Below are 14330 nucleotides of genomic sequence, written 5' to 3'. Positions count from 1 at the left end.
TCAAAGTTGTTTATCTCTAAGTATTGTTCAGTTGAGTGTATGAAGAGTTAAACCCAGGTGTTTTTAATCAGTATTTTGTGGACATTTATTGTGATGTTGTGAATTTATTTGTCACACCTCACAATCCAGCTGTAAATCACTTTCCCTCCTGTGTGACCCTTTTTTTTCTGTTTCAGATTACTTGTAATGAGTAGTTTCACATGTGGGTGCTTTTGAATTTTGGCCGGTCCTGGGCTTAGCCTTTTTCCCCAGCTTGTCACTTGTGTTGTTCGCTCCATTGATAACCCAGGCACTATCTCAGTCTTGTAAACCAGACATAGATTTCCACCGAAAAACCTTTCCTCGCCCTACGTTCATCTGTTCATATAAGCAGAAATTACATCAAATTTTGCTCAGAGAATATGAACCCTCCAGAGGTTGTGAGAGAAACAACAGCGAAGTGTAAAAATGGCATCCGTGAGAGTGATGACCACTTTGTAAAAATAATTCACTTTAGCTCCAACCATGATTGTTTTCCAAACCAAAGCAAATAGTTTTGACTCCCTCACTGTTTTGTGTTTACAGGTGACCAGCACAACCACCAAAATGCTGTCTGTGAAGGTAACGGTCATATTTCAATAGGAATGTAAATTAGCCTTCACCGGGATCTTTTTCAAACCCAGTGTATAGGGAATTTAACTCAATCATTGTCTTGTAAAATTGCACTGTCCCTGAATAAATTTGTATTCTGTACATATAGATATTGGATTTTCTTCTCAGGGCTGATATACACTGAAAACACTTTTAGAGTGGATTTGAATAACTTTCATTATAAGTAGAAAAGAGAACATTTTCTTTGGTGGATTAGCCATTGTGTGAGTTTTCAAAGCCAAATTCATAGATTAAGAGCACACCTTTAGTTTCTCTCTACCCTTTTTTTCTTTCCGTCTTATTTTCTTTTCAACTTTTTTTGTTTGTTTGTTTTGTTTTGGCACTGACATCAGCAGTGGATGAATGCCCCATCTTACATATCCATCATTAACTTTCCATGAGGCTTTTGTGGCATTGACTTTATGGATCATACAAACATACTTGGTACCTGCATCATGAATGGTAATAATTTCATATATAGCAGAACTGCTGCGACTTCTACAAGATACTTCAAATAACCATAGATGAGTATTGTGGCCATTTTGTCTGGCCAGGCTTTCTGAAAGCAACATATTATGTCTCATAAACAGCATGTCCCCATGTTTATTTCCTCCACCCAGCACGATACACAACAATATCTAACATAGAGCAAATGGCACAGTCATCATCACATAGGCATGTCATATAAATACTCATGTTTCAAAATAAACTCCAGCTTCCTTATTTTTCAGACGTTGCCTCCCCTTGCTGCCTATCGACTAAGCTAGGAACCTTGAAGAACAAGATGTATTGTGTCTGGATATAATCAGGACTGAGGACATGATGGAAGGAATGTAGCACAGTCTGATCTCTCTTGCAGACATGTATCCCATGGAGGTGAAGGTGAGTCAGGGTGTAGACTTTACAGAGAGTGACTCAGCGCCTTATTGTCATGCCCTCTGTCCCACGGGTACAGTTAAATGATCTCTTTCCCCCACAAAGCAGTTGGAGAAAAACATTTTAAAATTTGAGACGGTTTCAAGTCAAATGAGATCAAGTTTGCTGAATGGTGGCGCTTGAATAAAGAAGTGTCTATCAGGCTCGATTTGATTAAGAACACTAAGCTGGTCATATGCTAAGTTACCAAGATCATTAATCAGTGTATACAACTAAAATGTCTTTGTTTCTGTTTCATTTAGACTTGCCAATTAGCAGCAAGAGTTCTGCTCTTTGTCCCGTTTTCTTCAAGTTTCCACAATTCAGAACAAAATTTTCTGTGATGAGTAATCGTGCCTTTCACCCTTTTTCCTTCACTTTATGTTTGGAAAAAGCCAAAGGATGCCTTCAGTCTGCATTAGCTGCTGCCAGCAGTTTAATAAAGTGGATCTTTAATGGTGTGAGCAGCCATCTTGTGTCATTAGATCTGATTATTGCTCTGCATGGTCACATAACAGCCAAAGGAATGAGACTATTTTACAGATGCAGATGGTGCAAAAAGAGCTCCCAAACCATGATCCTGTTTTCCAGGAACCTGATGTACCCATAAACACTGCAAAACAAATCAATGACTTGTCTCATGAAGACTATTAAGAACAAGAATGTGGCCTCAACAATAACCAGATTTAAACATCTTAAAACTGCAACAAGTTGCCTTCTTGTTGTGGAGGAGCTCTTCTTGACAAATGATCTAATATCCTACCACATTTACTTCAGGATTTCAGACGGTTCTGTCCAGCAAAGGTTTATGCTGTAGTGTTATTATGTGCTGCTTTTATCACTCATACACTTTCTGGATTGTAATCCTAGCTTTACATCCTCTCAGGACAAGAGGCTGTGTACTAATGTCAGCCTCAATCTTTAGCACTCAAACTGAATTGTAGATCACAAGAATACTTTGAAAACTATACTTTTCTTTCTCAATGAAGGTTAAATAAAACAGATTTGAGGGTACACATAGAAAAAAGTCCTGGGGCTTTATGAAAAGTATCTCTATTTCTGTTTCAGTAACTTTGGAAAGGCTTGCTTTAACGACGACGTTGCCGTGACACCCAGCAGATATTCCAAATATTTCAACCCATAATGAGAGTTAAAAGTTACAGTTTTTGTTTCTACAAACCAAGGGACTAATATGTATGATTTAAGGGTTTCTGTGCCTAATCCGTTAGTTAAACACCTCCAGTAGTTTGACCAGGAAGTTGGAGCAGTGGTCTTAAAACATCTCAAGACATTTTTTTTCAACAGAATTGTCCCTTGTCCAACAGACTAGTTCACTTTTTTTTACTGCAATTTTGTGTGACTCTAAACTGTACAGATATGAGAATGGTGTTAACCTTCTCACCTTACTTGCAGCAAGGAAGCAAAAAGGGTGCAGGGACTCAAAATATCTCCACAAATTGGACCAACATTTGATGAAAGGCAGTCTTTGACAGCCAACACTGGAATTTGGCTGAGACGTTAGTTATGGCTTCAGTGTCATGTCCTGTAAACATCAAGTCTGGATTTGTATTAGCACTAACATAGTCACACTACACTCCACAGTTCAGGACATCATGTGCCAAGCAAACAAATATATGTGTTGTCATAAAATGAGCCCCTTCGGGGTCCTGTAAAACTCATCGTCTGCCTTTCTGTACATGACAACAAGAAGCTATCGAAAGACAAGCTTTAATAAAACAAGGAGCATAACAAGCAGGGACTGGGGTTTTGAGTTTGGCTGAAGTGTTTGCTTGGCTAATGAAAACCACATTGGCTGGAGAGCTGTTCTTCCACGGTAAGTTAGAAGACTTTCAAGAGCGGTTGCTGTGTTGCGGACAAGATGAAGCTAATGATGGATGAGCTTTGGCTCCATTCTTAGTCTAAAATCTCATCCGAGTCAAATTTTCTCCCCACCAGATTGTGTCCCATGCAAACAATAACAAAGTCCAATGGTCGGAGAACTAGAGTGAGAAGTCAGGGAAATTTATGGACAGTGCAATGCTCCTGTGATCATTCTGGCTACTTTCTCATCCGCCGCAGTTGTGTTTATTAATCGTCTCCAGGATGATGATTCAAACTTTCCACAATGCATCATTTTCATCTCCGTGATTATTTGATTTTTCTTTTTCTCTTCAAAGCATGAAATCACTTGGAACTTTTTCAATTTGATGCCATACATGTGTACAGCATGTTTTGTTGCATATCAGCATGCCAAAATAAGAGGTGGCAGTATGTCAGCGCCCCCTCTGACCCGACTATTCTCCACTTCACAGCTCAGCTTTTTGGATGAGTCCTCCTTGACCCATTTCATAAACGTTGGACCTTACCATTTTATAAGTAATCCTTGGAAACAGTGTTGAAAGCAAACACCTCTGGTGATTTTCCTGACCCTGCTGTATGAGGAGGCCCTGCATGACTTCAAGTCTACCTGTAATCAGCATGGCAAAACATTCCCAGCTGTGTTTCACTTCAGGTTATTTGGGCTTTACTCTGGGTATTTCCACAGAAATGCTATCATGACGTGCTGTTAAACAATCCCTGGAGTTAAACGAAGAGCAGCTTGAAGTAATTTCATTTCTCATGTTCAGTAGATGTTCTTAGAGGATGCCATGCTGACAAGGGCGAAAAAAAATAAGAATAGCTCAAATGAAAAAATAAAATAATACCCTAAAAGATCACCGCTGAATATCGCAGAGTAATTATTTTTAAATGAAGTTCACAGCTGGAAATTTCTCTGCTGAGGACACAGCATAATTAAGAATCTGTTCACACAGCTCAGATTTCTTTACATTGGCTTTCCCTTTTCTTCTCATTTACTTTCGCTGAGATCCAACATCTGACAAGATGCAGAAGCATTCTTTCATCCTGCCTGTAAAACACTCTCACAGCACTGCTGCCTCCCTCTCTGCTCATGCTGCACCTTTACATGACTCAGTTTCTCATAGTCACAAAACTGAACAGGCAGCCTCTGTTATACATCACTCCAGTCTAGACACTGACTTGCATTACGTATGAGCTAAGCTTCCAGTTGCATTTTTTCTGGCTCAATAAATCGATTGAGACAATAAGAATAACATTTAAAGAAACACAAATCATCATTTTATTCATTTATTTCAAGAAAACTGCCATTTAGACACATTTGTAGGTGTCATAAAGCTCAACTTGAGTGTTACTGAAATGGTCAGTTTTATACACCGGTGATAATTATGAGACACCAGTTCACATCAAAGACAAATGGTAGACTTGCACAGCAACATAAATTAAGGTGGAACTTGACAGAAGTTTTGTCTGTTCTATTTGACCTATAGGCTATTAAATTTTATTCATGAACATATTGCGGGCTAGAATGTAATTCAGCTGGACTGAAAAACAACATCAAACAGTCAACATACCATTACCCGAAGCACAAGCAGAAACTCAGACTTCTCAAACTATTTGTAAGAATACTAAGAAATTGTTCTGTGGAAAAAAAACACTCAGTCTGAGGAAATCAGCCAAATACCTGTCTGCAACACAGTGCTATATGGAGCCCTGCTGCCATGGAAGAACAATAACAGGCTTTGTAACTGATAATTGAGAAATTGTTTTTGAACTATTTATACACTCCATAAAAAGTTATGTTCCACATTTACCACACTTCATGGGAATATGTCCAATTCATGTTCTCAATAAACTCAACAGGCCACCAAGGAAGCATGCAGATCTGCTCAGGGTTGCGTTGTTTGAAGCTGGGACTTAATGCCTCAGACTGACCTTTTTCAAAGAAAAGTTAGAGTCTGTCTGGGTCCATTCATAATAACACTATTGCATTTATGGTGTGCAGCAGTCTCCACATTAAGGCTTTTGGTGAAGTTCAAGGGCTGTCTCAGTGCAGATTAATTACTGCATCTGCAACGGATCTACACCTCAAGCATGAGCGATATATATTTCTGCTGGGGTCACTGTAAGCCACATATGTGCTGACCATTCATTATCGGTTACTTTCGAGCTTATGTGGCTGCATCAAAGAGCAGCGGTGCTTGTGACGGGGTCCTGGCTTGTTTGCTGACAGGCAGCAGCGGACGCGCGTCGCATGCGCCGACCTGGTCGTAAACATGGAATATTTTGCACACCGTGAAAGAACCACAGACCGTTTGCACTCGTGGAGAAAAAAAAAAACGAGTCCTCTAGCTGCGCAAATTATATAAGCAAATAATTATTGATGGCTTCTGGCTCCGCAGATGAAGAGGGAAGCACGGAGGGCGTCTCATGGAGGCTCATAGGCCCGGTGTCGGAGCTTTCCAAGAAGCGCTGCCGTCTCATGCACTCCTCTCTCGGCTACGACGCTGATGTCTGCCTCTTTTATGTGAAGGGGGAGTTTTTTGCCATGGATGCCCGCTGTGCACATTCCGGTAAAAAAAAAAATCCATATTAATTCTCGCCTAGATTAACCCCTTAGCTAAAAAAATTAAAAAAAAAAAAAAAGCTAAAATGAAATAGTAAATGTGAAACACTGAGCACATCTGTGTGGATGACATACTGCGCCACTGTAAATAAACGCCCCCTGCCGCTTAGGTTTGTTTTCCCGAAAGCATCAGCATCGCGTTTCCTCTGAAGGAGGACAGTTTTGATAAGAGGCTGCCATTAACTGTTTCCTGTGTGAAAGCAGGCGGTCCTCTGTGTGACGGGGACATCGAGGAAGCCGATGGAGTCCTGCAGGTCTTCTGTCCCTGGCATGATTATGACTTTGATCTAAGAACAGGGAAGTCAGGGACATCATTGCAGGTTAGTGATGAAATGTGTCCTCGCTGGTTGAGAATGCTCCTGTTATCATACACAGAGATGCAAGTGTATGTGGAAGTGGAAACTGTGCAAATAATAAGGGATATTGTACGTTAGAGATTCAAATGGGTGTAAATTCTTGAGTCACACTGCATATGAATTTGGGCTACATCTGGAAGTTGGCATGAACACTCACTTTGTTAAATAATTCACTGATGCAACAATCTGTACAGGTGGATCTGCTGTGAGAAGTCACCAACGTGAAGTTGATGTTCCCTCTCATTATTAGTATTCTTGATATAACTTTTGTTGTTGTTGTTGTTGTTGTAGTTGCTATAACTAAGTGCGGCCATGCATCACGGTCGTGAGTAATGGCTGTGGAAGACATTTTAAATGAGGCTTGAGTATATAGAGATCATTCTGATATTCTGGCATAGCAGTGACTCGTGCTTTTGCTTAAGGTTTCCAAAGGCTATTTAAGAACAACAAAGGCAAAGTGATCAGTCTGTACATCTGTGTCTCCCCCTCCCGATCATATCCACACAAGGCTGTATACCGAATAAGCCATGCGTTTAGTCATTGTTGATAAAGCAGAATTTGCCGGACCTCAGCACATGGCGCTCATGCTGCACTAGTACGATCTAACGAGTATTTTCTTTTGTTTATAATCCCAACATTTCTTCTTTTTTCTTTTTTTTTTTTTTTACCTAAAATGAGTTGATTGCTTTTATTACTTTTTTTTCCCACTTTCTCCCATGTTTTTTTTCTCTTTGCAATTCCAGAGCCTAGACCACCAAATAAGACATCAAATTAGGTGAATTTTTTTCTGCTTCGCTGATGAGTGTCTCGGCTTCACATTCTGTGAAACCGTGCTTCTTTTTTTTTTTTACCGTTGCTTTCATTGCCATGCCTATTCAGATGTGGTGCAGATGCTATTTTTTTATTAGCATCGTCTGCATGTATGGCTAGAAATGGGAGTGGAAATCAGGTTCGTGCATGTGCGTATAGTTTTACAATGATTGAGATTAATAAAAGACAGCCATATGTATGCACGGCTTTATAAATCTGGCGAAAGGAGTGTGCATATTTCTTTGTTTTAGTTATGAAACCACACACTGCTTTATGCATCTGGCCTTGACTGTTATTCACCTCTTCTTTTGTTGCAATGGAAGACACAGAATGTAATGATTAATGTCAAGTTGTTATTTTGTTGAGTTTTCACAGCAGAGCGCCCGACCTTTGTAACTGAAAATATGACATTGAATGCACTTATCTCTGTACTTCAGCACATTAAGTAGCGCAGAGTCGTATGATTCTTCCAGCACTCACATCTTTTCACCCTGTGTGTTCATTTTTACAGCAACAAGTGCATGAAGTCAAGCTGGAGGATGGAAATGTGTATGTGAAGCATGCGAGCCGTCTCTCCTCAAAACCTTTTCCAGTGGATCAGAAAACCTGAATAACCTCAGCGCAGCTGCTTCGTCCTATTTTTAAGACTTCTTCCACAAACACAAGTCATCCGAAAACATTCCTACGCCTTATCTCCCTGGTTCTTAGAGCTGCTTCTACTTTGACTGCTGTGAAGTCGGGACTGTATCGAGAAGATTGCGTGAAGAGGACATGACATCATGAAATTGTTTTTCTTGCTGGCATTCCAGGTAGAGAGTCAACACAAGCACTGAACATGGAGAGTTGTGAGCCTACCGCTGATCCTGATAAAACAGCAGACACTAGAATATCGGCAACATGGAGAGGGAAATGTGGCAGTGTAAATAGGATTTCCCCAATGATAATTTTCTGTTTTTAAGATTTCCTAAAGACAATGTTATTATTAGAATTTATTTGAGCATTTAACACTACATGATTTTATAAAACCAACTAACTGTGGAAGATCTGAAAATCTCTCTGTCCATCTTGTTTCACTTGTATGCTTTTTGCAAGCAAATGATTTAGTTTTGGGATTTCTGAAAATGTTCTGAACTGGAAAATCAAGGAATAATTTCCAGTATTCAGTTCAGAGTTGGTATTTAACACAGCCAATGATAAAGTTATTGGTTTTTAGGTTTATGGCAGATTCACAATAAATGAAAAGTGGAGCTTTACAGATTTTATACGCAGTTAAATGGACATAACGAACAGTAAGTCCGAGTAAAAACCATAGATTTTGTTTAAAATATGGATTAAGCATCCCAGTCTGAAAAGTTAAGCCACTGCAGGATGTGCTTTTTCTTACTTAGCTCCAGCAGTGGGGGGGTGACTCCAGTGTTTGCCACAAAAATGTCTACAAGTCCACATGCATATATCTTTTACCTCTGTTAACATTTTCCCTGTTTGGCCTCAGTCGCTGCTTTCAAGTCTTCTAAGAACTTCGTGGTGTTTTTTTTTTGTCAAATTTTTGCTTTATTTATAATTAGAGGCATCAGAAGGCAAATCATTTTTCAAGGTAAAGTTACCATGTGACTACCAGATTTACACGGTTTATTATATTGTCAATCAGATGTGCTCGCTTGTAACAAGTGATTTCCAAAAATCAAAATGGCAGCAGCCAAAATGCTGATGTCATGCCCTCAGGACACAAGCCAATGAGTGGGATCACAGGGTGGCGACATCCATCATTTTTTGGTGCTGTATATGTTAACCGAACACCATTAACTCAATGTCTGTGATGAAGCTTCAACACTAGAAACCATTGATTTTGTGTGTAGCCATGTAATAATAATGATAATGAAAAAAATAACATCTTTTACAAAATCAAAGTCTGACAGTGTCTCATTAAAAGTGAATCTGTCCATGTTTTCTGTCAGAAGCAAATGTTACATTTAGTCTTGAACTGTCAGACGCACATTTTAAGTTATGTGGCCTTGGATCAATTAAACATAAACACAACATCTCTCTTTACATAAGAGTTCAGGCAGAAAGAGCATTAAAAGGGGCACCGCGGTTACCGTTGGTGGCAGCTTTAGTGCTAAAACTTCTCCATCAGCATTAATCTTCATTCCTGGCCTTTGCACAGACAGGTTTGTCTGCTACTGACGCAGTGGGATTTAAGAGGAACAGCTGGTAAGGCGCCAGTGGAAGGTTCATGCCCTGAAATGCATCGTTGACTGAAGGAAAATGTGATTTTCCTAGCTTTATGCGTGTGCACAATGATGCCAGTGTGTTTTCTTTTACCCCTCAGCTGTGAGAGCAGTCACTTACAATATACACTACTCACAAAAAGTTAGGGATATTCGGCTTTCGGGTGAAATTTCAGGATGAACCTAAAATGCATTATAACCTTTGCAGGTGAACTTAATGTGACCTTCTGTAAACGTTTGAGTGCACATGTTCAACTGTTTCTGTTCTCTAACAAGGAGCTTAACAGGTGTTTGATCCATGAATCGACCAATACATTTCCTGGTTCTCCTCATAATGCTGTTCACATTTTGACATCAAGAGACCAAGACGACACCTAACCATTGATCAACAGTACCTCGCCATTGCGAGGCCTTTAACAGGATGTTCTCAGACGGATGTGTCACAGAGCGTCATCAGCAGATTGCAACGGAGATACAGAGAGACTGGAAGAGTCACAGAAAGGTTTAGAAGTGGACGTGCTTTGGCCACATCCCACACTGATGACTGCTTCATTGCGAACAGTGCCCCGCGGAACCGGATGATGAATGCCACTCAACTCCAGGCACATTTAAGGGATGTGAGAGGCACCCAGATTTCACGTCAGACCATTCGAAACCGTTTACATCGGTGTGGTCTGCGTGCTACAATCTGAAGGTACCTGACCACACCACTAGGCACAGGTGTCATCGTCTTGCATGGGCACGTCAAGGAAAGCAATATGCATCAGCCATACTAGCCTTTGGTGGTGGTGGTGGTGTTACAGTGTGGGCAGGTGTGTCTAGTCATAGCAGAACTGCCCTACACTTTGGGAATGGTACAGTGACAAGTCCATACTACCTGAATAACACCATTAATCCAGTCAATGTGCCCCTGCATGAACAACACAGGCCTAATTTCATCTTCATGGACGACAATGCTCCAGCTCATCGAGGTCGCATCATTAGGGAACGGCTGCTGGAGACTGGGGTACCTCAAACGGAGTGGCGTGCACTTTCTCCAGACCTGAATCCCAAAGAAAACCTATGGGATTAAAAAAAAAAAAAAAAAAAAAAGAAAACCTATGGGATTAGCTGAGTCGCCGTGTAGAGGCTCGTAACTCTGTACCCCAGAACCTCAATGACCTGAGGGCCGCCCTTCATAAAGAGTGGGATGCCATGCAGCAGACAATAAGTCGACTTGTGAACAGCATGACACGTCGTTGTCAAGCTGTAATCGATGCTCAAGGGCACATGACAAGTTACTGAGACATTGACATTTTTTATTGTGGCATACCCACCACTGTCGTTGGCTTTTGTTTCGAATTGTTTGAGATGAGGAAAATGCTTCTACTTAAATGCCCTACTTTCATGATGTAATATCACTGTTGCGTGAACTTTTTACATTTTCCATCAATTTCACCCGAAAGCCAAATATCCCTAACTTTTTATGAGTAGTGTATTTTTCCTCAACTCCTCAACTTTCTGGCAAATGCACAGAGCCCACTCATGAAGGTGTCGTTGACGGCGGGGCTCAACGTTCTGGTTTTCTTCCCTACTCTGCACGCTGTTGTGCAGCTTTATTGCAATAATAGTTCTACTGGCTTAAAACGTCCATTATGCGCACCAGATCTCTCAGTTTGTAGTGCTATAACTCATCACCTGGAGGCTATTGAGAACACACAACGGAGATGAATGGATTTGGTGTCAGTATGAGAGTCAAAGTAAACATCATTCACAATTCTGCAGGAGTGGTTTTTACATTTTCACATCTTGGCATTGCTTGTCACGAGCATTGTAAGGCAATGAGGTAACCATAATTCTTTTGAGGCTTTTGTTATGTATTTCCTTAAATACACTCTTTATGCTCTGCTGATTTTGATGTATTTAATTTTTTTACCGTCTCTGAAAAATACATCTGTACTGTAGTTTTGTTCTGAGCCCCTATTGTTTTGTTTGTTATAGTATGCTTATTGTTTGGACTCTGAATAGTTCAAGATGCATTTATAATTTATCATTTCATTCACATTTCGAATACTGTTCTTTTCACTATTGTGCATTAAACTTAACTTACCTGTGTGATTTGCCTTAAATTCTGAAAGCTTTACTCAGAGATATATCAGTCAAAAGGTTTACACAAAAACATTTATTTACAGTTTTTTGTTCATACAATTATAGATTTAATACATTACACAATTTACACATAAAAACATCATTCAGAAAGAGCGCTCAGTATTACCATGCAATAATCATGCGTTACAGAATATAATCAAGACTTCATTTGTTTAATTATTGTACTAGTCTGGGGCACTGTAGCAAATATACATCCCTCCTTATATACGGAAGAAAGTGCTGGAAAAGTTCCAGGATGACCCTCTGAATAAAATATGATCTCACTGAGATCACCTGGATTGTACAGAGGATAAATGGAATAAATCTGTTCATACAGAAATATTTTTGATAAATTGCTGGAAGTCTTTAGCAACTTTACCTTTTCTGTTTTAAATGTCTAACGGGACCATTACAGTAACAGAGAGGCTAAATCAGGAATTGTGAAAAGAAATCAACTTCACAAATACATTTTTCAAATTTAAAGTCCTTAGAAACAGCCTGTTGGGTGCTATTTGGTCCTTCATTTAAAACATTTTCTGTCTAACTGTAAATGAGGCCAACTGCTCTCCTCCTTCAAAAACCCACTCCATTACAAATTCACCTGCAGTGGCCTGATCAAGTACCGGCAACCACTCCAAATGAGCTCTGCTGAGATTTAAAATCCAAGAAAGCATGTCATTGGATGCAAAGTGAGTATAGACCCCCTGACTGCAGGGCAAGCAATCAGCTTTAATAACTGGTTTTCCAGGAAAAGGTGATTTCTGAAATGCCATGAAGAATACCCATTGAATTACTTTTTTGTCATTGTTGGGACAGATACTGGTGTGCAGAGGATGTATCGTGCAAGTAAGATCACATTTAAACATCAAACCTGATATCGTAAGAACTTTAATTTGTCATTAAACATCACAAATCCAGCCAATAAATCCAACAGTTTCAGTACAGCAACAGTTTGACCATTGGTAAAGTGTGGTTACTAAAAGAATTGTCAATTATTTTGGTGAATATGCATATTTTCCAATTGCAGGGTGGTCTCTCTTAACACTGCATTTACATGGTGGTGCCACATAATGTGTTAAGATGAGGTGCTTGGAACTAGCTTCTCCTCCACTGTCTTCGTCACCGGGGTGATGAGTCCCACCACAGGCATAAAAAAAACACCATTGCTATGCTTGGAGATCTTACATTCACTTTATTCACACCATAGCTTAAGTTGGCTGCTATTGTTGTTATTGTCATTTTACTGGTGGTCCCAAACTTTTCCTAAACGTATTAGTTTTTTTTCCCCTTAACCCAGACAAATTTCTTTTGGGCTAACCCTATTCAAGCAGTTTTGTCGTCCAAAAGAATCCCAGCAGTTCTGTCTCCTGTTTTAACCAAATAATGTTTTCACCTAAATTCAACCTGTGGTTAGTTTTCTTTCCAAAATGTAACCAAGTAGTTTTGTTGCCTAAATGTAACTCATTGGTTCTGCTAGCTAAACCTGTAATCAGTAAGTGATCATTTACAACAGTTACAATGGCCTGGAAAAGGTAATAAAGCAATTATGACTACAAACAGGCAACAGAAGACAATTTCCTTGTTGTTATTCAAGACTTTTCCTTTGAATAAGGATTTTTGTTTGTCTGTACAATCAATATGCACTATGACGAAACTAGCGAAGTCATTTGAAGATATTATGTCCATGTAAAACTATGTTAAGAGGTTATGGGAATTTAATCTATCAGTTCAAGTTACAAAGTTGAGAGATGATTATTGTTGCCGCTCTTACATCTGTTGGGTAGATCTAAAACTACAGTAGCTAGTCAATTAGCATGGGACGGCATAAAATACTGTACATAGCTTGGTTCTTTTTGTTAAAGTTAAAAATATTTCCACACCAGCCGTTTCAAAGGACAATTATGTACCATATTGCGAATCTATTTTCTGTGCAAACACTCAAATTTGAAAGACATGTTTGCAGCCTTTATTTCACCAGCAGAAATTTAAGTTGTTTTTTTTTTATCTTTAGTGTTGCTTTCCCAAATGATTTATAAAAAGTGTAAAACAAAAATGCATTCAGCTCTTTGAAGTCCCATTTACTTTATTAACAATTAAGTACACACTAAAAAGAAAGGCTACTACCGCTGCTCTCAATAGGAAATTAACATGATAAACATTCTCGTTTCATTAGAAATGAATTGTTGCAATGTGCTTTATCTGTTGGATTCAGACTAAAACTTCCTTTATTTGGTTCAAAAGACTTTGGAAACTTTCACAACTCATTAAACCAAGCACCGCAGAGGTTCTTTAACCTCCTTTGATGTCCACCAAAGACAAAGAAACTACTTGGAGAGCACAGATTAATTTCTCAAGCAAAGCCTTGCATAATAGTTTACTCAAGCTATTATTGTTGCCATGTCAGTCAAGGTCCCCTTCTCCTCATGAATAAAGCAATTCTCCTGTCAAGACCTCTCAGAGGAAATGTTGCATTCTTCCATGTGCAACCACTTTTCAAGCTCTAAACTTTTTAAGTGACACACTGTGAGTTCAAAGAACACTTAAAATGTTCCTAAATTGTTTTCCTTGTATCAGACAGAACTCCTGAATGATTAAATCCATCAGTAGATAATCCTTCAAAGTTCTTTTTCTCCAGAAGTCTTCGGTTTAACATTTCCTTTACTTGTGCTACATCTGTTGAGTCGCCTCATTTGACCTCAGACATCATTGAATATTTAGAGGACTTATCTCTTCCGACACCTGGATTCAATCATCTTTGTTCTTATTGGGTGGATTCTTCAT

The 14330-nt window shown here is 39.4% G+C and overlaps 1 protein-coding gene across 1 annotated transcript; it reads left to right on the top strand.

The window, feature by feature from the left end:
- The first annotated feature begins 5599 nt into the window (after nt 1–5599).
- LOC142400311 (Rieske domain-containing protein) lies at nt 5600–11490 on the top strand. Its single transcript, XM_075485105.1, has 3 exons — nt 5600–5975; nt 6233–6348; nt 7706–11490. Exons 1-3 carry the CDS (start codon nt 5786–5788, stop codon nt 7802–7804), a joined length of 405 nt encoding a protein of 134 aa, XP_075341220.1. The 5' UTR covers nt 5600–5785; the 3' UTR covers nt 7805–11490.
- The last annotated feature ends 2840 nt before the right edge of the window (nt 11491–14330 follow it).

This window comes from Odontesthes bonariensis, chromosome 15 (assembly GCF_027942865.1).
Source record: "Odontesthes bonariensis isolate fOdoBon6 chromosome 15, fOdoBon6.hap1, whole genome shotgun sequence".
Taxonomy (NCBI): Eukaryota; Metazoa; Chordata; class Actinopteri; order Atheriniformes; family Atherinopsidae; genus Odontesthes; species Odontesthes bonariensis.
Note: the sequence above shows the minus strand (reverse complement) of the source record. Positions and strands in the feature narration are given on the sequence as shown.

Coding starts and splice junctions, on each gene's coding strand:
- LOC142400311 (XM_075485105.1), top strand. CDS start 5,786: ATGGCTTCTGGCTCCGCAGATGAAGAGGGAAGCACGGAGGGCGTCTCA. Junction 5,976..6,232: donor TGCCCGCTGTGCACATTCCG/GTAAAAAAAAAA, acceptor GTGTGAAAGCAG/GCGGTCCTCTGTGTGACGGG. Junction 6,349..7,705: donor AGTCAGGGACATCATTGCAG/GTTAGTGATGAA, acceptor TCATTTTTACAG/CAACAAGTGCATGAAGTCAA.